Source organism: Chiroxiphia lanceolata, chromosome 4, assembly GCF_009829145.1.
Source record: "Chiroxiphia lanceolata isolate bChiLan1 chromosome 4, bChiLan1.pri, whole genome shotgun sequence".
Classification (NCBI taxonomy): domain Eukaryota; kingdom Metazoa; phylum Chordata; class Aves; order Passeriformes; family Pipridae; genus Chiroxiphia; species Chiroxiphia lanceolata.
In genome coordinates this window covers 64,322,413-64,348,848 of record NC_045640.1, presented here as the reverse complement: position 1 = coordinate 64,348,848, position 26,436 = coordinate 64,322,413, and the positions used below count along the sequence as shown (strand labels likewise).

At 36.8% G+C, this 26,436-nt stretch overlaps 1 protein-coding gene across 7 annotated transcripts in view; it reads left to right on the top strand.

The window, feature by feature from the left end:
- INPP4B (inositol polyphosphate-4-phosphatase type II B) overlaps positions 1 to 26,436 on the top strand; it is a 366,554-nt gene that overhangs the window by 316,754 nt on the left and 23,364 nt on the right. For all 7 annotated transcript variants that reach the window (XM_032687037.1, XM_032687036.1, XM_032687038.1 and 4 more), the window contains 7 exons: positions 1,348 to 1,520; positions 2,248 to 2,371; positions 3,417 to 3,534; positions 8,140 to 8,280; positions 11,386 to 11,483; positions 15,497 to 15,609; positions 19,763 to 19,917. In XM_032687037.1, the coding sequence (XP_032542928.1) occupies positions 1,348 to 1,520; positions 2,248 to 2,371; positions 3,417 to 3,534; positions 8,140 to 8,280; positions 11,386 to 11,483; positions 15,497 to 15,609; positions 19,763 to 19,917 (922 nt within the window). The remainder of the gene's footprint in view (positions 1 to 1,347; positions 1,521 to 2,247; positions 2,372 to 3,416; positions 3,535 to 8,139; positions 8,281 to 11,385; positions 11,484 to 15,496; positions 15,610 to 19,762; positions 19,918 to 26,436) is intronic.

Below are 26,436 nucleotides of genomic sequence, written 5' to 3'. Positions count from 1 at the left end.
CATTATTTGCAAAGGAGCTCAGGTTGTTCTCTGTGACTGCTCTACCATTGTTCCTCTTTCCTGCACCTTATATTTGCTATTTCTTCTGGTTTCCAAAGTTCTCTCTGGTCTTCTTGGCTACAGTTTTACTCATTTACATATTTTTCTGGAGATTAGCCAAATTGACATTGCAACAGGCAGCTATGTGTTCCTGCCTAAAGAACCTCAGACCTAATGAGTCTTTCATTGGCCTGACTCAGAATGTTACCTGAAACAACAGGCTGCTATCTTGCACCTAATTACAGTTTGAATGGAACAGATTTTAATTATCATTGATTCTTAATTACACTAATCTACAGAAAATATGAGCCAGTGATGGACTGTATAAAATCAATTACATTCACAATTTTTATATAGATTCTTCTGGAGTGTTGATTTCTTTTTTACTTTAAACTGTATCAATTAAACTGAGATGTAAGATTTGGTTGGTTGGTTTTATTATTTACTCAGCTTAGGGGGTAGGCAAAGCCATATGTAACTACAATGCAGGTCTGATTTTATGAAATTTGGGAACAGCTTGGATAATTGGGCAAATTTGTGTAAGCTGTTCTGATTTTCCCTCATTCCTAGTTATCACTTTGTTTCCTTTGTAATGTATTAAGGAGTCCCATTTTTCAAGCATTTCACTAGTTTGTTTTTTCTGATATTCCTAGCATGTATTTTAAGAGCAAAACATGTTTCAAAATGGTTTTAAATCTCTCTGCTCAGAGTATCTAAAAAATTAGTTCAATATCTCTAAATATTTAAAGAGAACAATATAGAGAGAAACTAAAAAGAAAAAAGAATGTGACCTGAAAGCTATTATTTTTCCAACCTGTTCATTAAGCAGGTTATATCCTTCCATTTACCTCTCAGCTGTTCTTTTTCACCTTCCAGCACCCACTTTTTCTTCAATATAGGTTCCTCTCCCTACTTTTTGATGCTATTCATTTCTTATGTAGCCAGTTGTCAGACTTGGAAAGAACGGGAGATTTTCATCTTCACTGTGTTCATCTTGTGCTAAATGATTTTTCACGTCTCCCTGTATGATCCGTTTATGGCACTGAAATACAAGTTTCACAGGGATGTCAGGACTGTTAGAAAAGTTTATTGTTTCAGGATGTAGTTGGCTTCAGGCCAGGGATTTAATCCTACCTCTAAACCTGTTCTCCGGTGGCATTTATTGTACCATAAAGGTTAGGACGGAGCTGCAGGGTCGTTTTAAAGTGTAGGATGATCTACAAAGCCACTGCAGCCCTCTTTCCATGCGGAAAAGGGTTTTTCACCGCAAGCTTTCCATTTTGGAACGGATGATGTGCCTTGTTCCAGGTGACTGGTACGAACAACTTTATCCACTGGTGATTACGCTGAAGGACTGCATGGGAGAGGTGGTGACCAGGGCGAAGCAATCCATGGCCTTTGTTCTGCTCCAGGAGCTTGCCTGCGGTTTGCCACAATGTTTGATGCTGACCCTGAGGAGAGACATCGTCTTTAGTCAAGCAGTAGGTTGTCTTGTATCACTTATTTCCTATTGTTGTTGTAATTAAGCATATTGTTCATTCCAATGTCCGTGGTTTCCTTTTTTTGTTGTTTTTTTTATTTCTTTTTCCAATTTGACACAACTCTTTCATCTATTTTCCATGATGTTCACCTGAATATTTTATAATGTGATAGGGAAATGAATAGTAAATGGAAATCCATAGTAGTTGTATCACTGAATCACAGAAGCAGCTCTGCAATGAACTGGAAAAAGTTGCTTTTTCTCCCTTTTGCACAAAGAAGGATCCATAAAGCTGTTTCTACACTTCCTAGATTATATACTTCTCAAGTCTAGCCTTGAGTATTCCTTGCTGCTATTCAGAATCAGAGAATTGTTAGAGTTGGAAGGGACCTCTGGATTATCCATCATAATTGACAGAGTGTATTTATAGCCTGGCAACAGAGATTCTGGTCTCACTTATGTCAGCGTAAATAACACACGACCCTACAAAACAAATGAAACTTAACTAATATAAATTAAGGGAATATTTCACTGCTTTATACACAAAAAAAAATGCATCATAAAGTATTACTATGAAATCATGTATATAGTCACTAAACAGAAATATCTATGCCGTTTTCTCAAATACCTAAATATTACCTCTGTTGTGTATAATGATAGCAAGCATCATTTTAACTATCTTGTAACAGTACATCTCTTAACTTCACATTTTTTAATTGTCTTTATAGCTCGCTGGATTGGTCTGTGGGTTTATAATCAAATTGCACACAGGTTTACACGATCAAGGATTTTTACAACAGCTTCATACTGTTGGATTGCTCGTGCAATATGAAGGACTCCTTAGTACATACAGTAAGTATTGGTCTTGGACAAGTTCCTTATGCATCCAGACCAGAAGTTTACTCAGGAAGTTCTTGTTTTAACCTCTGTTCTGTTTCCAGTAAATTGACTTGTTTAATCAACAAATATTACCCTTTGGAGACAGTAGACTTCCATATAATAGCACAGCTGAAGTCATTGATACTGTGTTGCCAATTCTGCATCAAAAATTACTCATCTGTTTTAGTCTCAGTTCCTCTGAAAACACTAGCTGCTAATTGTTCCATGCAGAATGCTGAACTACGTTATCATTAATACAGAATTAATACTCCTTCCTCAGTACAGCTAGTGGAACTTCTTGGATTAATAAAAACTCTTTGTTTGTATAAGCATTTGACCTGACCCAAAGTACCAGGTTTATAAAGCTCATCCAAGCAACAGACTTAAACGGTTACTGCCTCTGTGAGCCTCTGCCCTGACCACACCAGTGAAGATAGCTTGAAAACTGTTTGATTCCTAGTTTGTTGCAGATGCCATTATTTGATAGGTACTAAAAAGGACATTTGGAGGGAGAAACTGCCTTATATTTAAAAATACTTTGAATTAGATATGTAGGAATGTTTCCCCCAAACAGAGATTTTGACCAAAGTAGATGGATTTAGCATTTGTGCAGCTCTTCAATGCACAGGCAATTTTGGTTTCTCACTTGGAGATTGCTGTCATGATCCCTTCCCCGTGATGTTCGTTGTTGTTATTCTCAAAACCTTTGTCCTCCATTAGCAGGACAGTCTTTAAAAACACTTTCAGAATGGCCAAAAATGACTTTTCTGATCTTATTCTATGCACATATAGAACAGGCTGATTTTCAGAGGTGCTTAGTACTCCTCATTTAGGCCACAGAATTGTCAGCAGTTCTAAAAATCAGGCTGTTTATATGTAGGGTACTTTAATGTGGATTTAGGGCTGTGATTTTTAGATGCGCAGACTGGAAAATATAATCCTCATATTGCTTTACTATAACCTATACAGTGACTGATCTGTCAACTCTGCTAATAACCTCTTTAATCTTTCCATGTAGGTGAAGAAGCAGGGATGCTGGAAGACATGGCTGTGGGCATTTCAGATTTGCAGAAAGTAATGTTTAAAGTCATTGAAGCCAAATCAGAAGATTTTTTGCCTATTATAACTGGCAGGCGGTAAGAACTTTGTTTCCTGGAGCCCAGGGAACAAAGCTACAGTTCTAATCTCATGAAACCCAGGTTATAGTTTTCTTGTTGCTGAATTCTGTTATATGAAAGTGTGGTAGTTCTACTTTTCAGAAAGTGAATGGAGAGGTAATGAGGTAGAAGGGGTTTTTAAAGCTGATGAAAAGCTTAAAAGTGCCAGTTACTAATCAAAACAGTGTCTGGGTTGTGCAGAGTTGCTGGTGCATTTTTCATACATAGATACTGAATCAAAGACAAGTGACAAGGTCATTATTTACAGAAGTTGCCTCTAACTGAGGAACTTTGATTTTGGAGTGTCCAGAACTTGCATTTCAGCTTGACAAATGAAATTGCAATTCAAAGACTTAGGCCTTGATTGTTTTAAGATGGAAACCAGAAAACTTGGATGCCAAAACTTAGTGGTCACTTTTGTAAAATGAAACCTGTCTTAGCTGCTGTAATCACACAGGACATACACAACCTCAGAAATCCTTGCACAAACCCACTAATACTTTATGAATCTCACATAAGCGCTGCTGAATATCAGGATGTAAACTGAAATACTTCATTAATTGTGGCTATTGGAGGGTTAACAAGATTGGGATGGATTTTTCATCTTCATTATTATTCTAGTCTGAAGCTCTAAATGTTTTTACTTTTGCAGAAATCACTTCCTTAATAGTATCATTATTCTTAAGATGACTGTAAATTAAATTCAACTAAAAGCAGCAACTTTTAGAAAATATATGTTTCTTCTGAAGGGGGCTTTCACCGCTGATTTACTTAATTATTCTGGATGAATCACTCTCATCCTATGGGCCTTCCGAGAAAGGATTGAAATAAATAGCAGGAAGGCTGGAGTATGATAGGCGACACATTGGGAATAATTAAGAATAATTATGGTGTGCAGATAAAGCAGAAGAAATACATCCTTTGTAAATCACAGCAGTCAAAAACCTTGAAAAATCCAGCAGCTACATTTTCTGGCTTGCTGCCATTACGGCAGAACACTGAATTGTCACACCAGGAGGTCCTGGGTTTGAAAGACACCTGAGCTTTAAGATGCCTCAGGCATTCTGGATTGGTGGAGTAGTCAGTCTTTGGGAAGAAGAGTTACAACCTGTGATTGCTGTACTGTACTTACTGGCAGATATTCACTGGAATTGGTATCAGAAAAAAAAAAAATCTTTAAGGCTTGCATGGAGGAGCCTCATCACTCTTAGAACTGTGATGAGACTGCTCCTGTCAGACAGCATTGGAAGTCAACTGTGAAAAGAGAAGACAGTGAAAAACCTAGATATTTTCTAATTAATGTTTAAGAACCCCACAATTTTTAGATCATTTTGGTTGTTATACGGTGTGGCTCAATAAAATGAGACTAAGAGAGAAAATCAAGCTACAAATTCTTATCTTAAAGAGTCAGGGTATTCACTTAAAATTGTTTTTTCTAGGGAAGTGCTTAAGCCTGAGATTCTGTGTGCACAAAAAAATCAATCCAGAGTGCATGGCACTGACTAGCAGTGTGCTCACCTGCTGGTGTGGGTGGCTGACCCCAACCATCTGGGTCAAGTTCTGTTCAGGAACTCACGTTCTTTTATTAGAGGCAAAAACATGCACTTTTTGAAAATTCTGTACAGAATCACATAATCATAGAATATTCTGAGTTGGAAGGGACTCACAAAGATTGAGTCCCGCTCCTGCCCCTGCGCAGAACATCCCCAGGAATCACACCCATGTGTTTGAGAGCATTGTCCAAACACATTGTCCAACATTGTTGAACCTTGTCAGACTTGGTGCTGTGACTACTTCCCTAGGGAGTATCCAACCCTCTCTGGCTGAAGAATCTTTTCCTAATATCCAGTGTAGTGGTAGGACAAGGGACAATAGATTTAAGCTGAAAGAGGGTGGGTTTAGATTAGATGTTAGGAAGAAATTCTTTACTGTGAGAGTGATGAGGCACTGGCACAGGTTGCCCAGAGAAGTTATTGATGCCCCATCCCTTGAAATGCTCAAGGCCAGGTTGGATGGGGCTCTGAGCAACATGGTAATTTTTAGAAACCTTCTTACAGGTCTGCAAGTGTTTGTCTATCTCCATATGTGATGATAACAAATATTAGAGAATAAGGCAGAGTTAGAGAGGGATATTCTTAAGCAGTCCTGTTTAGGTAAATCATATACATTTAAATATTTAAGACCTAAATTTATACAATTTGTTCTGAAAGAGATGATGATTTATTATTTACTCTCTTAAAACATGCTTAATTTCTCCACTCTGTTTTCCAGAAAGATCATGAAATGTTAAAAATTATGTACTGAGTTTTCCTTCTCATTGGAAAATGTTGTAGGCACCTTATTCATCTCATGCCAAAATCACCTGATAGCTCTGCACTGAATCTAACTGTGAAAGAAAGAAAGCACATGACAGTAAAATTTACTGCTATATAAATGTTTCTTGTTTAATTAGAATTATAGACCTGTAAGATCTTTGGTAAACTAATGTCAAACAAGTCCTCCAGATTTCAATACTTCGAATTCTTTTTTATTTTCTCTACCTGACTTCAGTAGCATTCCTGGACTTTCTAGACAGCTCTGTCACAGCTTGATAGCCTTTTCCTTACATGATCAGAAATGGGTTGTTTTCATTGTGCAGTTGGTAACAGATTTTTTTAAAGTTGCCAAGGACTATCTCTGAGACTTGAAAAAGAGTTTTGAGGAAAAAAAAAAAAGGACAAAGGGAAGCTCTCAAATTGTACTGATGCTAATTTATCATGCCTAAAGGTCAGCATTTCTCAGTGTTCTTTCACACACCGAGATTTGTAGTGATTTTGTGGGTAGTGCACTGTAGCAATGCAGTGATTTGGTGGCATTTTGGCATTCAAAGTGTATGCACTTTGAATTACACTAAACCAACATTTCTTCTCAGCCACATCAGAGCAATTCATCACAGAAAAATGTTCGAGTAGCACTTGACAGCAGCCAGGAGTGCTCACATACAGGCTGAGAATGAACACAGACATCATTGGAACCGTACTACCTACTGTCCTTTTTCCTCCTTCTTTCACATAGGTGAATTAATTAAAACACAAACAAAAAAGACTTATCTGGGCAGTAGAACTACTTCGTTTTTCCTTTCCCCTCCCTGAGACATGTATCCTCCATTCAGAACTGATACTCCCTCTCAGTAGGGAACACATGGGATTTGCTCAAAGATTACACACTAGTTGTAGCCTGTACAGAAGGGTATGCTGTTGCCCTAGTTGAATGCAGTAACATTGAAGTCCCAGGTCTGCACTAGATCCATTTTATTTTGTTCTCAGATATATGAGCAGGATAGAGTTTAAACATGACCATTAACTCTTCTTAGTGGAACCTGTTTATCCAAACACTTGAGCTAGTGTCACTCATCCCTCAAGCCTGCCAAGGGTGTCAAAGCTACTGCAGAAACTGACCTTTTTCTTCAAGGTTTTCTGCCTTTTCTCCCCCAGATTCTCCATGTGGGTAATCCAGATGGTATTATAATTCTTTAGCAAGCATATAATTAATTAAAATAAGAGTTGTAGGGATTTCATGATAGATTATTTTAATAGGTGCAAGCAGCTATCCATTTTAAATTTGCGTACAAAAGTTGTGTGACTTCCTTGGTCTGGTTTCTGTAGGTAGGATATGGATCTTTCTTACCTTCTTTTGCTGTGACACTCCTTGGTGGTGTGGTGTGCCAAATGTGCTCTGCAGGAGAGAAAATGTCAGTTTTCGTTATCAGTCAGCCCTGTGATTAAAATGACAAATCCTGGAGACAAATGGATTTGTTTCTAGTCTGTTCTTTATTGATTAGTCTGATTGCTCTAATAACGAAAAGAAAGCTAATAAAAACTAAGTTTAACAGTATGCCCTTGTTTCTGTTGTGGGGTCAGGCATCAGTCCTCAAAGACAGAAGTTCAGCTTGAGGCTTCCCCGTGATTAGAATTTGGTCTGGCAGCTGGAGTAGCACATTTTTCATAAAGTCAGACCAAGCACAAACATAAAACCAGAACTGCTATATATCATATCCCTTCTCCTAAAATAGGATTCATGTTTGGGTAATGAGCCTTCAATTATTATCTTCACAGAGTCAATTTTGTTCTTGGTGATGCTTTCAATCCCCAGGGAGAAAATCCAGCCACTGAAGAAAATAGGAATTTTGCTTTGGGTTTTTGTGAATATTTGTGAATATCCACTTTTACAGTGGATACAGGATCAAGTTGTTACTTTGGAAGGAAGTTGGTTTTGTAACTCTCAGAAAGATGCATTTTAAGGGTTGAGGTGTTCTTATTGATATTTTGGTAATAGAGGACTTTTTTTGTTGCTTTCATCATTAGTCCTGTTTTCACTTCAGTAAAGTCACTTCAAGAGTATATAGTTATATATATCTACCTTTTTTTTAAATATCTTGGTTATACTCTTAAAACAAGCAAGCTGAATTATCCCATTTTATGGTTCAGTTAAAGGAAAAAGGGAGGAACTGATTTGTAAGTCTACGTGTTCTCTATCATTTAGGAAGATTATTTTAAGCAAACCAATCAATATTCCCATCCTTATTCTTCTTTTTATTTTTCCTAGTGAGCATTACATTATAGAGGTCCAGCTTCCAGCAAAGATGTTTGAGTTGCTGCCACAAGAGATTAAAGAAGGAAAGCTTCTTCGCATGTATCCAGTACTCTTTAATGTTGGAATCAATGAACAGCAAACACTTGCAGAGAGGTAAGAAAAAGTCATGTTTCATTTTCTGTCCAAGTACTCCACACTAGTACAGGATATCTCTCAGGATTAGAAATAAATCTTTTTTTGTTATTTGCTCTTGGACCTTCTCACATTTACTCAGTGTGTATTTTAATAGGTATTAAAGGAAATAAACACAAGTTATGAAGCAGTGCAGAACAATGAGAGTCCAAGTGAAGATATGACTGTAGGAAGGGCTTCATTTCACAGAGTCAATGCCAAGTTTCTTATGGATACAGATAGAAAATTGAATTCTATTTTACAGATGTAGAATTTTTTTTGTATACAGTACTCTGAAATTATCAAAGAAGAGTTTGAAAATTCAGAATTCTTATATCTTATAGGTGGGGTTGAAAATGCTGTACAAGTTATAAGCTAGATAGAGATAATTTTTCTCAGCTCTTTAGGGCTTTTTTCCAGGGTTGAGAGGTGGTAGTTAGTAATAGGGAATGCATTAGTAGTATGTTTGTAGAAACATGAAGGCTGATATGTTGCTATTACTCCTCTGAAAGGATTGCTGGAAACTAATTAATTAGTATGATAAAAGCCAAGGTTTCACCAACCTACTAATTTTCTCTTCTAAGAGAAGGATATCAGTCGGTCACGTTAAATTACCACATTTGTGCAATGCTAAAACTACAAGGTAGATGTCAACAGAGGCAAGCTACTTTTTTTTTAAGCTTTTTTTTTTTTTTAAACTGGTTTTATTAACAGAACATCCAAAAGACATAATACAGATTGCATTCACTACAAGCTCAAAAACAAAAGCATATCTGGGGAAATAGAGGGAGACAATGAAAAGCCCTTGACCTGAACAATAGACAAGAAGTTAAGCACAACAGAAATTTCACCTTCTGTTCTTTGTAGTCAGCCAAGGAAAATCAGTTTTGTAAGGGAGACTACTAAGGAATGCCAGGAGATAGCTTTGTGGATGTTTATGTTTATGGGAGACTTCTTGAAACTGAGTGATGTGTGAGAAAATTTAGGTAGAAAATTGAAATGGGGACAAAGTGAATCAAAAGACAGTAAAAACTGGCATTTTACTGCTGAAACAGTTGAGTGGTTGGTTAGAGAACTTAGAAGATTCTTGAAAATGAAAATAGCTTATTCTGGATGCCATAAAAAAAAAAGTGCTGAGAGGAGAGACATGCCCAGAGTGATAATGTATGAAAGCAACACAATCAGACATGACAATTGGGACTAGGACACAGTCATTTTTCCAAAATCAGAGAAAAAGGATTATGCAGTAACCAAGAGGCAAGGTCATGAGAGCTTACATGGGTGGGATAGGCAGGAAGGATTGTGTGTAGCAAATGTCCTGAAGAAAGATTTGACAAGGTTTAGAAACAGCCTGGTTATCTGGGGACTTGTACAGGAGTTGGTGTGCAAAGATGTCAGGCTTGCAGGTGAAGTGGCAGGAAGAATGTTCACCGTGGTGATTTTACGTCGTGCACAAAGAAATCCATGAATGAAAAAACCACTATCTGCAGATCTATAAGTATGGATGTGTATTAATATCTATCAGGCAAATCAAGTTGGATTATTCAATGAAGAAACAGCTTTCCTGCATGCATTTACTGTCTGCTTTTGACTTAATTAAAAATATTACTTAACTCCTAATGTTGCACATTGGTCTTTGAGATTGGAAACGCCTCGTATGCTTTTTGGGAAAAAATACGGAGTTTTTTGTGGGATAACGAACATGAGAATAGAAACACATTTCTGTGGTAATTTTCTAGCAAGTTTTACTCTATTAGTTGAAAACATCCCCTTTTTTTTCAATAAAGTACACTTGAGAATATATCTGATTTAAGAGAAACATTCTCATGTGGCACTGCAGCAATGGCTGCTGAGAAAGCACAGATCTTTTTTCTCTCCCTCTTTGGCCCATTTAAATATTTGCTTCCCTTGTGCATGATGTAGCAGTATATTTGGTATCTTCTAATTTGTGTTCCCTTTTCTCTCTCTGAACTTCTCACTTACCTGCCCGTGCCTCTCTTCCTGTAATCCATTTCTTTTTCCCCATTTCAAGGCTATTCTAAAGATAGGTTGCAAAAGCTTGGCCTCAACTGCCTAAGGGACATTCTTGTCTTTACATTCATGTCTCCAGTAGCACAGATACCATGAGATTTATTTTTTGGTTCTTCAACCTATGTGAAATTTGACTGCTGTAGAAATCTTGTTCTTAGAGAGAAAGATATTTGTTTACGTAGCTATAGTTGGTTCATGGATGAGCTCAATGGCATCCTGGGGTTTTTTGAGGTGCAGAATAATGAGGATTTGGGTGATGCCTTCCCAGCAAACCTGACTGCTGCAGGTAACCCCAGAACATGCTCCTGAGGCAGCTGCAGCACTCTGGAGTGACCGCTGAGGTCTGTGCTGCTGCGAGCTTAAATCAGCTGTGCTGCGGGTCATAACACTGTGGAGTTTAATGGTGAAATTACTGCTTGGAGGAGAAATGGTTCTCTCATTAGTTCCAGATACAAGAAACCAAGATAACTGACAGCCCAGGAGCAGTGTGGGGCAGAAAGGGCCCAGAGGACTAATCAGTTTGACTGTTTATTGCATTCTCAGACCAGAGCATAAATTAGTTCTTCAGAAGATTTTCCATCTGACACTTACATCTCTTCCATCTTGTATCTCTTCAATGTGGTCCAGCTCTGGTAGAAATTAATATATCTAAGCAACAGCAGCAGTAAGAGATGTAGGAGTTGGTGTTCTCTGCTTGTGGTGCCATTTGAAATTCCCTCAAAGTGCCTCTTCATTTATTCAGGATTTTTGAAGGCAAAAAGAATATGTGCTTTATTGCATGTTTGTAAATGGATTACTCCTTTCGTAAATTTTTGGAAGAATTATCCATGAGTAATGACATCGTTCCCAAATATTAGTTCCAAAGCACACAAGAGCTTAACAACTGCATGTTTCACAAAATCTAGTACACTCAACACCGGAAAAAACAAATAATTAAAAAAAAAATCAAAGTTATTTCTTTATGAAAAGAAATAATTCTGAAGGGTAATTTATCTTTGGTTTGGTTTGTGGTTTTGTTGTGGTTTTTTTCTCATAATTTATTGTGCATTTTCGTAGGTTTGGAGATACCACTTTGCAGGAAAACATTAACCAGGAAAACTTAGAACTCCTCAAAGAATATTACAAGTTATTTACGGAAAAAATGCCTCCTGATTGTGAGTACAAAACAACGCAATATCCAAATGGCTTTGGAAAGCTTTGATAGGTGAAAGATTCTGAGACAGTAATGTCAGCACAACTTTACTATGCAGCTTTTAGATTTAGGCCTCAGTCTCATAACTTGTTCCATAAAGTTAAACATTCTGTACCTCTACACAGCCCTGCTGAAGTCAGTAGTGATTGCAGGCCTAATGCCACAGTAGAAACTACAAGGGGAGTGAAACAGAGTAATGATCAACTAAACAGCTCTTTTAAGTTATTAAAATAGTAAGTTTCTTAATATTTCAAGTAGAGGACAATATCTTCTGTATTTGTACAGAAATAGTGGGAATTTTCGTCCGTTTCAGTCATTCCCTCTATTCTTATTCTGAAAATGTATTGAGGTATGGTGAACCACTGAGAAATCTGCAGATGCAAATACAAGCAATGAGCCACATCATAATGATATGAATAACATGGTTTCATTAAAATAGGCCCTGCATTCTAATTTTATAGAAATTTGGTATCATAAACATGAACATTACTGTGCTGTTACTCTCGTTATTGAAAGCAAAGACCAATAAGATGATTTGCATCAATCTAATCCTGTTAAAGTAGTCTTAATGCCTAAACTATAGCCATAGTCCCAAATGTTGCAGATTTTACAGCCTGATTTTGAAATACCTTGGATTTAGGTCTCTGCTTCTTCTGTTTTTTGGGGTTTGGGGTTTTTTTTGCATGGGTGAGATGTGAATCTTTTGAATCTGAAGATCTGTGATCCTGCAGGAGATGTGTGTAACTCCTCATGGTGAATACTGCTGGTTAAAATCCTGTGCAAAGCTTTGTTTTGTGTCACTGTGTATGAATACATGTTTATCTTTTAGATCAGGATGATTTTAATTTGTTAATTTGAAGTGAAAGCTCTCTTCCTAAATGGTGGGCAGCATGCCATTCATCCACCCACAGGTCTAGTATTTCTAGGATTTCTACAGAGAAACTCAAACAAGAAGTTAGGTAATTAATTTAGGGGAATCCTGCCAAGAAAATATCCTTGGAAAACTAACCTCATCTGGGGTTAGGTCTAAGGTAGACCTGCTACCTCATAAATGGATTTGATTATATAAAAGCAAAAATTTGCATGCAGATTGTATTGCCTGCTTTTCATTAACAGAATTTAAACTTGTACTGTCTTCCTGCAGGATTATTAGTGAGCCACATAATCTTGGACTTTTTCCAGACTGTGCAGGCTTTTGAGAACTATGCTTGTCTAATTCATAGTGTCTTTTCTGCTTATTATTGCTTTCTTGATTTTTCTCTACCTTGAAGATCTGAGTCTCTTCTTTGTACAAATTTTTTCAGAACACAAAGCACCTGCTGGTTCTGTTGCCCTTCCCAGTAGCTCCAGGCCGTTGTACAGAATCACTCTTTTGCCTTGGAGGAATGTGCCTTTTAAACCAGCTCCCTGGAAAAAAGTGAAGCTCTCCAACTTGTTCATTTGAGGGAGGACTTCAGTCCCTCCCCTGTTCCCCCACCTCTGGAAGATAAACCTCCATACAGTCTGGCAGCATCCTGGGTGGTGTAGCCAAGAGAGAGTGTTGATGGCTTTTTGATGTTTTTGTCCCACCTTTCCAGATAGTTTCCTGTAGAGCCAAATCTCTGCTACAAAATAAATGCAGGACCCGGCTCCCAAAGCTGTTAGTTTAAAATAGTGCTCATAAAGCCCGACAGAATTTGAGGACTCACAGCCCTGCTTACCAGGCTGTTGCATCCACCATCCTTTGGCAACCTCACTTGCCTGCTGCTTCATTCATGTATTCCATTTTAAAGAATTCAATTTTCCGCTCCCAGAAAGGGAGTTTCTATTTTTTTTATTTTCTATTAGTTTTTCTCTCATCTCTGTAATTCCCCTTGTCAATAATATTCTAGCTTGTAGCTGTATATCCCAAACACTGACTTTCTATCTTCTTTGAGATGAACATACCCTCTGTCATTCATCTGTTTCATATCCTCTTTAATTCTTTCATAGGAAATCCTGAAAATAACAGTGTGTTTCCAAAAGATTACTACCAAAAATGCCAATCAAATACAGTTCTGGTTTAGGCACCACAACAGTACTGCTTTTACAGAATAGCTAATGATATCAAGAGTCCAAAAATATAAGATTTTTGTTTAGTAGTACATAGTTAATTGAAAACAACAGATTGAAACTCAATTTAAGGAGCTGAAGGCATAAATTTGCTGTTGCTGGTTTGCTATGTAACACCCACAGCATCCCGTTGTCCCAGTGTGAGAAGAGAGACGCATGCATGGTTTCAAAATCCTGCAAGGATAAAGGTTTTCCTTCATAGCATCAATAATGCCTGTAGCAGTACATGCATTTTCACCATCTGTGAGTCTGTCTTTACTTCCAGGCTCCTCCCTCTTAGGGAGTCTTATGATCTGAGACTGATTTGATGGTTTAATACTGCTTAGTGGCACAAGGAATTTAAGCAATAGATAACTTCCAGCCAAGGTTATAAATTAGGAGAGTCTTGCTTTACCTATCATGAAGTCACCTCTCTGTGATGTTGAATTTTCTGCTGTGAACCAAAGGAAAACTGCCTGAAAGGAATAAAATGTTTACCTAGTGATACATTCCCATAATCTTGAAGCATTTTTGTCTTTGTGTGCTTTGTGTTTTAAAGAAACAGATGCAGCATAAGTATAATTGTCTAGCAGGTTGTGATGTATTTTTATGTGCTCTGCATTATCTAAGTGTATAATACACAGATAAAACAATCCACAGCCAGATTATTACTAAACTAGTTTGGATGTATTTTTTTTCCAGCTTTTATTTGTTTGCTTGTTTTTTTTGTTTTAGGCAGCACAATATGAGAAAGGCAACTGAGACATTTTTTGAATAGTTCTTTTTGAGTATATTTAAATTGCTTCTTACTAAGCATCATGGATAAGGGAAACTACAGAATTTGTTAGATATTAAAGGTATAAAACCTGTTGATAAGAGGCATCATTCCAGCTTTGATCAGATTGGGAGAACAGATATTGACCTTCATTAATAGTTACCTCATTTTTACACTTTCAATTGAATATAAATCTTGGATTGTTGGGGGTTTTTTTTCCCAGTGAATGGAACAACTTACTTCTTCTTGTTGAAGACACTGTATCCATTTATCAGTTTGGTTTCACTTTGTTTCAGCTGATTCTGAGCCTTTTTTTGTGATAACTATAATTAGATTTTTATTTATTTCACCACCATAATAAGAAATAATTTCAAAAAACAGATTTTAGTTGTTTCTACTGATTTTCAAAACTAGGGAAGATAAAGGTAACAAACCCCTACTATGTATACATATGAAACAGAAACTCTTGAATTTTTGATAGAGATATATAATAAATTAAACTTTAGCTCAGCTGCCATACGCAGAACAAGAAGGTAAGATTTTGAATTTTAAGCAAACCTGAAATTATTTTGTACTTCAAAATTGAAGCCCCATTTAATTTCAGACTGAGAAATATCCTTTGTTAAAATTTAGAGGGGATATTCTGTGCTGTTTAACCCTCATGTTACGTTATACAAGGAACTAAGGCATCATTTCAAAGCAAAAATCAGATCTTTAATTTTGAAAACAAAGGCAAAATATTTTGACTTAAAATAAAAAAAGTCATCCCATCAAGGTAGGTTTTAATACACTTTGGTTTTTTTCCTTCTGATTTACACTGATTGTCTGTAATAGTTGATGAACAGAACTACAGCAGAGACTTGGTTTTGGTTTTCACCATCCATTTATAAAACTTGAAGACACTTTAGTTTTCCAAATTTAAGTGAATATCTTAGGGAGGACAACTCAATACTCAGAAAGACATAAGGTTTGCTTATTATCTAAATATTTAACTGGTAATTTCCATTCTTTGTTCCCAAACAAGGCTGTAAATAATAGACCTGTGCTTTATTATGGGCATTCTTTAAGCCGGGAAAAGCCATATCAGCAGCCTTACCATAATGAGCACTCTTATCATCCTTTTTTTCTAGGTCTACCACATTTTCAAGAACAAAATGATTTAAAGGGATTGCTAGAAAATCTCCATCAAAATATCCAGGCCAAAAGGAGAAAGAATGTAGAAATCATGTGGCTGGCTGCAACGGTAAGCTCTCTTTTTTCAAATAGGTTCACATGATGAACTAGTTTTCACATGCCTGCTGATATTGTAAGTGCAATGGATTTTAAGGGTATAATGGAAAACTCAATGATTAAAGTAGGTAGATGTGCTGAAATAGCTCTCTAACATACCTGTTCTCATAGTTTCTCATCTCACTCATGAATGTATCTCTTCTTCCTCCACTTAAATTACAGATATTTTCTTTGTCTCACTTTTTGAAGTGGTAGAACTGGATAGAGTTTGAGCAAGAGATGGTCTTGGTTACTTTGTTGTCCCCTTCATTCTCCAGGGCCTTTTCTGTCCAGGCAGTCTGTGGCCTGGGTTGCTGCTCGAGATTGTTTTGTCCCAGATGCAGGGTTTTTCATTTATCTCACTGAGTTGTGTAACAGGGTAAAAGAGCTTTGGATTTTTGTTTGGGGCATGTTTTTTTCTTCAGCTAGCTGACTCTGGTTTTGGGCAGAGGAAGCCCCTCATCCCTTACATGGGCAGAATCATTTCCTTGAGTGATCACACGTAGCTGTAAATACATCACTTCATACGAGAGCGACAATACAGTTACAGTATCTAATTTTTTTTTGTTTAAAATCATGTCCCTTCATGGATAACGTGAAACTTGGATATTCAAAATAAAATTTTATTTAATGTCCATAAGCTCTTGAGGTATGATGTGGGATGTGATTACTTGCTCTGACTTTTATTTACTATTGCTGCATTCACCTTATGATTTTTTGTAATTAAAGTACTTTTATAAATAAGTGTCGCAAAGGATGTGAAAAGGACAGACCTTCAGACACAAGGAGAACACAAAGAAAATTGTTTATCAAACAATGATTAATACTTACTTTGCTTTAATCACATAATTCCTTTCTGTTTCCCAATTGAGTGGGGTTTTCACATACATGTTAAAAAACCCACAAGCCTCAGATGTTTACAAAGAGCTCCAGCTTTTCAGGAATGTGAAATTCAGACAGCTAACTGTCTTAGGTTTAGAAGAGTACCCTTGGCATCTCTGCCTGCTTATACAAGCAAGGACTTGAGTCTTTGATATCTGCTGAAACTGAAGCAAGACTCTGTGTTTTGGGAGACTTTCAAATGTATATACCCTTCAAGGAAAATAAATATTTGATACAAAATTATTAATAAAACTTTCCATGACTTTTCATTAAGACCAGGAAAAAGACAATATTAACTTTGTCTTTGTATTAATAACACTGCTGTAACTTTCATATTGCTAGTAACATTTTGCTATGTGGTTAATAAATATTATCACATGCTATTGAAGTATAAATCCTTTGTAAGTAAAAATATAAGCTTTTCTTGCAGTACCAGTTCTGCAGTTGCTATGAAACATTGCTTTTGGAAAAAGTAAAAGATATATCAGTACAGGATAGTATAAAATGAGCTACAAAGAATATAGCAGAATGTGCCTAATCTTTGGATACAGAAAGTCTTATTCTACCATCTAGTCTGGGTTCCCTGAAAATAATTTCATGGGTAAAATGTAGTCTTTGGACATACAGAATGTTTCAGATTTTTCCTTGTCTGAATTCTATTTGTCTTTAGGTTACCTTACAGTAACTTTCTGAAGTGTGTATTTCTGAAAGCATCGATCTACACACTGTTACACTATGTTCCATTTATTTACTGAAAAGGAAATAAGGATATAACTTGATTATTGCAGTAGCAGTGAAATATCACTTTTTTATTGCAGTAGATGCATGAGATTCTACATGGATGTGCACATGTATCTGCACCTCATGTAATCCCTGTTGTATTGGGACTGTGAGAATAAATCTAATAAAAGTTAAGTCTATTTCTCCTCCTCCTATATCTTCAATATATTTGGGAAATAAGTGAGCAAAATTGAGAATAAAATTTGGGCTAGACACTAATGATAAACCATGTATTCTCATATGATGCTATTACTATATATTTGCTATTGTCCCTTATTAGATTTCTAGAGCATCAGAGTATTGTGTTTGCCCATTGTAATTACTTATTTTGTTTGTCTGCAGCTGCTTAGGGAACTGAGTCATTTTAAGGATTTATCTGGGCTAACCTAAGAGGTTAGCCTGTATTTCTCCTTAAATCTGCACCTAAGGATTTCTTAATTTCATTATTTAACTTAATATACTGTTTTCTATTTAGTCCACTTTAAAATTGAGACATTTGTACTGAAATTCAATAAAAAGTAAGCTTGTGGGTGGCTGTAGTAATTTGCTTGTGGTACCTAGAATGCTTCTCAGTTGAAAACCAACTCTCACTAGCCAGTGCTTTGTTTGTGTGCTGTCAGCCTAGATTTGGGATTTAGTCTCCCTTCCCTGCATCAGAACCCACCACTCATCCAGAATAATTACCTGGGTGGTTTTTATGACTCATTCATGTCAAATTGTCACAATGACTCATGGACTTCCAAAGAGACTAGTGTAAAGAGAATTAATCTCTTCAGTTAGGCAGTTAACTTCAATTCACAGCATTATTTAAGAAAATTAACATATAGTACTTTATTTAAATCCCAATGCAACTGTTCAAATTTTTAAGCAGATTTAAGTTTTAAAATTTAGAATTATAGGACGGAAGAAAGACTCATAATTTCTCCTTCACTACCCTGAACCTCTTTGGTTTCTAAGATAGATTCAATTAGTTGATTCCCTGAACTAAACTTTTGAGATCACCATTACCATGCTATTGCAAAGACCTTAAAGACTGTATGTATTTTCTGGGCCATTGATTTTAATAGAATTTCTGAGAATGCAATTAACAGATGAAGAAATGCTTATTTGCTGAAGTGACATTATGAAGATCATGTTCCAATTTCATCCTGCAAGCTGTCACTTGATAGCCAAGCTGGGAAGTTCCTTAGGATGATTACTGCTGTAATTTATTGCCTTGCCCATTTTTATAATCATTTCAGGATTTGGTACTGTTATACCTATGCTCCTCTGGGGTTAGGAGCAAGCAAAGGACAAATAATATCAGGGGAAAGGTAGACCCACACTTGGGCACAGCAGTTCTCCTTCAAATTCTTCTTTTTCTAGTAAAATATTGTTTGAACCCAAAGTATAAACTAATGGGCTGGTACAACCACAGATTGATTCTTAAGGTGAGAAATTGTCCTTAAAAAATGTCATGTTTCCCTTGTCCCTTATAATTTTGTTGAAGTATACAGTGAAAGTAGACAATCCATGGCAGTCATTTGTGTTAAGTTTTCATATGGAAAAAAATACATGGAACAGTTTACCTGTTGAGCATAAAGGCTTTAATTTCAGATGTGTCTGAATCCATACCCTCACGAGGAGTTAGTCTGCTGTGTTCATGTGTCTGAGTTAAGATCTATCAAGGTTTTTCTTTATTCATCAGATATTCAGACCATTAAGTTTTCATTGAATAGTGTGGTTGTCAGAGAAAGTGAAGAAACCATGAAGCAGCTTTTCCTTTTATAGCCTAGGCTAACACAAATCCTTTTTATTTCAAGTTCAGAAAATTGGATTTAATGGTTTGGTAAACTGTAGTGTGTGTAGATATTTTAGTAACTTGCTAAAAATGCTTAGGACTAAGTATGGTAGATTTTTTTTTTGTTGGGTCCACCATCTGTTTCTTGCCTCCCTTGGGGGGGTGTTGGGGTGGGCAGGAGAGAGACTTGATTGTGACTGCAGTACAAGGTTGTGTGCACCACTCTCCTAAATGTGATAAGGGCTTCCTTTTCCTCAGTTGGGTGGGTTATTTTAGGCTTGTCCTGCTGACAGAAGCCCTGAATATGTTCTTTTAAAATGTGTCATTTGGACAAATGGAAGTGGGCTATATAGCTATAATCTCTTGGTGCTGTTTTTCTAGAGTGTTAATGCTGCAAATTTATAAACAAAAGAAAAATTTACAGTTCTTTTCAGCACAACATTTTCATCTTTAGTGGCACTGTGTCATGCCAGCATGGGCATAACAGCATAGGCAGTGCTAATAAGTGACACAGGTCAGCAGCCATAGGATCCAGGCTGGAGTTACGAAATCTTTTCATAGCTCTTTTCTCCTCGAGAAACGCTGTAGTTCTCTGTATTCATCTTCTGGGATTGGGAAGCTGTAGGAGTTGCACAGTCTGCCTGGCGTGAGAAGGGCCCACCTTTGACGCCTGCCCGTGTTTCAGATTTGCCGGAAGCTGAACGGCGTCCGCTTCACCTGTTGCAAAAGTGCCAAAGACCGGACATCCATGTCGGTGACGCTGGAGCAGTGCTCCATCCTGAGGGACGAGCATCAGCTTCACAAGGACTTCTTCATCCGGGCACTGGACTGTATGAGAAGGTACGTGGAGGTTTTTGCGTGTCCCTCGCATTTTGAGCTGAGCCAGGGACTGCAGTACTGAGCCGTCTTAAAGCTGGTTTTAAGGGCGCCATAAACCCAGCCCTGACTTAGCTGACCAGCGGTGTGCCAGCTGGTAAGTCGCTCTTTGCCTGCAGGGTCTTTGCAACTGTGTGTTTTATCACTAATTAACAGTTTCTGAGACAGATATATGAAACTTTCCAAGTATCAACTCACCCACCATAGAATTTGACCAAGGTAAATAGGAGCTACTTTTCTGTTTTAAGAATACTTTTTAAAACTTTTACATATTGGTTAAATAAATTGTATAAAATTTACACAAATACTGGGAAAGCAAAATAAGCATTTGTTACAGTCACTAATTCTTACTAGCTCATGTTATTAAAAATACAAGAAACAACCACGTAGCTTTGGACAGATGGTGCTTGCCACTAATATCTGATAAAATCTTTACTGTGCTTTAAAAAAATTAATTAAAATGTGTTATTCTAAATTGCAACTATGCTGAAATTGAGACTGATGTAATCAAGAATGTGTAATTAGAAGATGTAAAGATTTCTGATTACCTGAATCTTTGATGAATAAAAAAAACCCATTGAGCGAACAAGTTTTGATCATAAAATAATCCAGATGCTAGATTCTATAAAAAAACTTTCATCATTGGTTTTAATGAGTTTAATCACATGGTTTTAATCATATCATAATGGTTTTAATAATATTGTCTATGGGAGTTTAAAAAAATTTATCCACAACATTAGAATAATATATAAACAAAGATCACTACAAAACTAACAGAAAATACTCTGGTCAGCCTGCAAAGAAATAACTGAATCATATCTTGCATTTATGTGAAACACAAATTGTTTATATGTTGGATTTGTGAATAACATGTTAAGTAAGCTTAAAGTATTACGTACTTAAGTATTAAGTAATGTTTAAAATCTGTAATGGGTAATTCTTGACCTTAATATTTTGTATTGTCAAATTAGGTGTTTAACATTGGGATTAATACTGTAGGTTTACATGCATAGGGTCCTTTTGTCTTTTGGCAAAGATAGATATTTTAAAGAAAAAGGGTAATTTTACAAAGAGTAAATGAGCAGAGGACTGAAATGGCTCAGATGTAGAGTTGGTTCACAAGGTGCTGGTGCAGTGTGATGTATTAAACTGAGGTATATTGTTTTATATGTATCCTTACCTTGCATAAATCCCTCAGTCTCTGCAGTAATTCAGTGAGTGAATGACTTGTGTGCAGTCTTTCATAACTACATGTTTTATCTATTCTGAGTTTTCTGTGTTAAATTTCATTTGTGTTGGCATTTCAAATACTTTTTTTGTTTTTTTCTGTTATGTCTCCAATAAATACAGAAATGTATTTAGCTACAGAAAATTACCAGATACAGGAAAACTAATTATATAAAATTGTTATTATGTTAGAATAACATTGAGTAGTGGATTGGAGAAGTTTTGCAGACATATACATGATTTAAAAAAACCCTAACTTCTTAGTACAAAAGTCTAGCAGGTTTTTGTAGATTAAAATATAAGCAACTTTGAGTGGTTTTATATCGTGTAACTGGTTTGAAAGTTGAGAAAATTAACGCGTTAGTTATATTTGCAGGTAACAGTAATTTGGAGTCACAAAAGAATGGTGAAAATTCAAAAAAATCTGGAGAATGCTTAAAAAATAAACTAGGAGACGGATGTATGAGGCTGAAGCCCCACTACAACACTGTCAAGTCTATGGTTTTGCTGTAGTTTTAAACAGAGAAAAACTTTATCCTGCTCTTACCCTATAAATGAATTTGAAACAGCCTGACACTAAAGTAGATGAAAGGTGTGTTGGATGGAAGGTAATAATTTTGACTTGGGTGGTACAGTTGTCTGAGTATTAAAGCAAAGGCCTTGCAAGTAGTGACAGTAGCATACAAAAAATAACCTGCACTGTCAGGATAATAAATAAATAAATATATTTTTTTAATGAAGCGAACTTCCATCAGTATAACACTGTTCACAAAACTGGAAGTTAAAAAAAGAAAAACAGCAGCCCACTTACTTTTTTTTTTTTTTTTTTACCTCATGAGCTGGTGAATGAAAGCCCAAAAATTCAGAACAGAAGAGTAAAGTGTCAAACGGGAACACAGTACATAGCTCCATGGTGCTCCCACTGAGAGTTGGTCAGGCAGTTTAAGAACTGGCTTTGGGGTGCTTTTTTTTTTTTTCTGTCTTTGGTGCTACGGTCATTCAGCAGGGACTGCTTCTTCCTCCCCACTGCCCCTCAGTTGCTGGAGCAGTGGTGGAAGGGACACTGGCATTTCTCCCTGGAGCAGTACAGGACCCTCCAGCTGGGCACTCCTCTCATTGGCAGGTGGAGAAAGGTGATTTGCAGAGAAAGGCAATTTGGGAGAGCAAGCTGGGAAGAGCAGACAGGCAGAAGAGAGGAGAAAAAAAAAAAAAAAAGCCATAATTTCCCCAGCAAGAGATATAATGGCATTTCAGCTAAATCTCCTGTATTTTTCCTGAGGGAAGCTTGGCAGCTATGTTTTTGAGGTTTGTGTGAATGAGATCTCCCTGCTTGTTTTGTAGTCATTGTGACACTTGGACTTTTATAGTTTCTTTTTATTTGATTATTGTTGTAGCTTCTTATTTGAAAGATTATGTTTTGCATTTCTAAAATCTTCATTAACTACTTGTAGAAGCTTTTAGAATGATTTTCACATCTGAAAGAACCTATTTTGTTTCAAGAGCACACAGAGAAAAACTGTTTGCCATTTAATTTACAATTTTAGCAGTTTTCCACCAATAAATCTTCTCTAGATCATTTTGTTGAACTTTATCAATCAAATCCCTTTATGCCAATGGTTACAAATTGCTTTTTAAGCCTTTCAAAAGAACAAATAGACAAGAAAAATTCAATTTTAACATCAAGAATCCTAACAGACTGGATTGATTTTTGAAAGGCTTCTTTCAAGAGTTAACAGTAGGAGATAGAGAGTACTGTGAAACTAAGTAAGCTGTAAAAATAAATGGTGATTCAAAAGCAGCCTTTATTGGAAATGCCATCGTTTTGAGATATGAAAATTATAAAGGTGCCTGGGTAGCTGTAAAGCTTTTTCTTTTCCTACCAGTGCTGACACAGCTTTGCTGACTGTTGTAAAAGGGAAGCATGTATTTACAGGTTCATGCTTTCTCGCCACCAGAAGTTTGGAGATCTGGGTTTCTGTGTGCTGCTGCTTTTCGACTTCTTTGATGCCCCCAGAATTTTGAGCAATCCAGAACAATTTCAGATGTTTCAGTGTATTTGCTTCAGTGTACACTGCACAACCCACTTCTGGAAAGTACTTCTAGTTTTTTAATGACTTAGTTTGTAAATGGAATTGTTATCTTGTAGTGATAAACTATAAAATGTTTATTGCTTCTTTAAAAAAAGCTGTACAAAAATCCTTCTATTAGTTCTTTCTTTAGCTTATGAAAAATGTGGTGAAACAATGACAGCAAGCTTTATCATTTACAATATGTAATAGATGGTTTTGTCTTCTGGTTTTAACTCTAACCACTATGATGCTGCAATTGGTGTGTACCTGAAGCAGCTATTCTATAAATAATTCCACATATTATAATTGCCTTGATATAGGTAAGTGACTTCCATTGATCTTAGTGACATAGTGCAGAATGAGAAAAATCAATATATTATCCCCTCTGTATCAAGTGCTTGCCATTCACTTCATATTAAAATAATCTTTATAATGTTGCTGCCTGTTTCAATTTGCTTTATGCAAGCATCAGTATTCTTATTTTTCTGTTCACCAATATGTGAATATTTCCTATCATTCAATGTTAACTCTATTCCAAGAGACAGTAGAGAGATAAAACTGATTTACCCAAGTTCACTGCAGTATCTGTCACATGATTCTACTTTTCGTATTTAGAGCTGGCCACTGCCTAGAGGAGGATGGACCCTGGTGGGCAGCACATAGTGAAGCAGTTCTGTAAAATGAATTTCATAGTTTTTTCCTTTTGTAAAATTTATTTATTTTCTGAACCTTTCTAGTTTTAATGTTTCAATGACAGGGTCCCTTTCAATGACAGCAACCTCAGAATCTCAGGTCTTTGAGCATGTTTCCAGTAAAGCCTCAAAAGTAGAAACAAGCAAATGAAATGATGAATCCACTGACTATGGTGAATCCTCCACGCTTTAACCTTAGCATCATTCTTAGCAGGGCACAATACCTGTCAGAAATTTCTGACGTTGAACACAAAATTTGACTCAATGTGCGGCACAATGTTTTCACTTGAAACCACAGCTAAGGATATTTAGGGTTATTTTAGATAAATTGCCTATCAAAAATCTGATTGAAGCACAAGTACAAAGACTGCATGGTCTGGGCAACAAGGTATTGGGCTTTTGATGGCCCAATTATGAAGAAAATATCTCCTTTTTAAAGAACTGTTTGAGGACAGTTTTTCGTAAAGGTGTGTGGGTTGAATAGGAGGAATAGCTCTTTAGTCAGGGACTTTCAGATGTTCTGGGTGCAAGCCATAAGTCCAGGCTGAGATGGACCTCGGCCCTGGAGGAGCCTATATCAAACACCAGTGTTGTGATTGCTACATGGACTAGGAAGCAGGAGCAAAGGAAAAGGATAAAAGACAGGGGTCCACATGCAAATCTCTCCATGCCTTTCTTACATCTCTCAGCTTTCATCCTCCCCATGTGAGCTTGTGGCAATAGATGCAGCATGTGAAGGTACACAGAACAGGAAGCACAAGTTCTCCTCTAATTTTTCCGGCCAATCTGACCTTCTCCACCATTTTTTTTAAGAGTGTTAGTGCAGTGTAAAAAAAAAAAACTTTAGAAAGGAGAGCCCAACTTCCAATACAGATTTTTGCATCCTTCTATTACTCTTTAGAAACTCAACATCTATATTTTTAGATGATTTGCATTAACTGATATATTGACAGAGGCCTGAGCTTTAAGTAACAGTAAGGTCCAATTTTGGTGTATTGAACCACCATGAGTTTTATTTTCTAAAACTAAATTACTACTTTTTTTTAATAGCAACAGAGTGCAGAGGAAAAGAAAACTAGATGGAGAGAGATGGTCACAAAACGTGATGAGAATCAATACCATTGACACTTTACTGGGGCCCTATAGAATAAAGTTCTGTTTCTGGCTATCCTTCTGGAAGGAGGAGGAAAATTGTAGACAGCCATTGTGGGCAGAGTATCAAACAGTAGGTTGAAAATGCTGCGTTATCTAAGGTTTTCTTATATAACTTCTCAATTTCACAGAATTGAATGTTACAATATGTCTTTAAGGCAAATCTCTGGGGTTTAAAACTTAAACCAAACCAAGAAAAAAAATAAAAGAAGGGAAACCCATGCACACTTTATTTACTCTGTATCGGGCTCAGGAAGGTCATTGGTGAGGTTCAGGCTTCTACATGGGCAAGTTAAGTAAGTAAAATTGGCAGTTGTTTTGTAATATAGTCCCACACATTTTGTCTGTTTCACTGGGGTCAGATGTTTGAGTTCGTGTTTTGAAAGGGAATGTTCCCCAGCTGACTACAGGAGTTTCATTCTCCTGTACCTCGTTTTCCAACTTCTTCCCACGTACTGTTTTCGCGCTTCTTTCTGATCCAACACCCCAGTCAGAGTCCTGAGAACTCTCTCATGTGAACTTTCTCATCTTCCTCTTTTTCACTAATCTTGAATATTTCCCTCTGGTTGCTCCTTCCTCCTTTGTGGCATGAGTGGCTGCCTTTGTCTTTCTTCTCATCTTCAGAGTCTGGGCACTGGTCTCGGGCACAACACAGAGGGAACCGCAGAGCCCATCCCCTGCCTCCTGGCTTTTGCTTCATATTATAGCAGCCCTTGTCTGCCAGGGAAAGGAACAGCAAGGAAAAGTGATGTCTAGCCCCTTGACCTTGCACACATTGAGCATATATCGAATCCCCAGAGCGTGTACCTGCTGAATTTTAACAAGACTTTGTTAGGAAGAGGTGATTTGAGAGTCTAGCAGGAGCAGGCTCTTAGGGTAGTTACATCTCTCATATTTTTATTACCTTGGTGCAGAGTATCAAATCCTGCTCATCAGCATGAAGGTACTAGTAATCATCTGAAAAAAAAAAAAAAAGAAAGTGAAAAAGCTGTATTTTTTTCTTCTTTAAATGACATTGTAAGTTTGAATTTTCCCATTCAAAATGAACTAGCAGTTGAAAGCAGAATCTTAATGGAAAGCACTGTGTAGCCTTAATTATAGTTGCCTTTCCCTTGAAACTTGTAATAATATCCTTGGACTAATCCCTTCGGAGGAATGGGTGTTCAAGGTAAAACAGTAAAAACCTTTGCTCCTCTTGCAGGGAATATTTAGAGATGTGACTCATTCTGCGTTCACATAGCAGACACTAAATGAGAATTTTGAAGTAAGTGCTTAGTTTTCCTGTCAGTCCATGGGGGGGGAAGGTAGCAATCTGTATTGTGTCTAAATTTTTACTCCAGTGT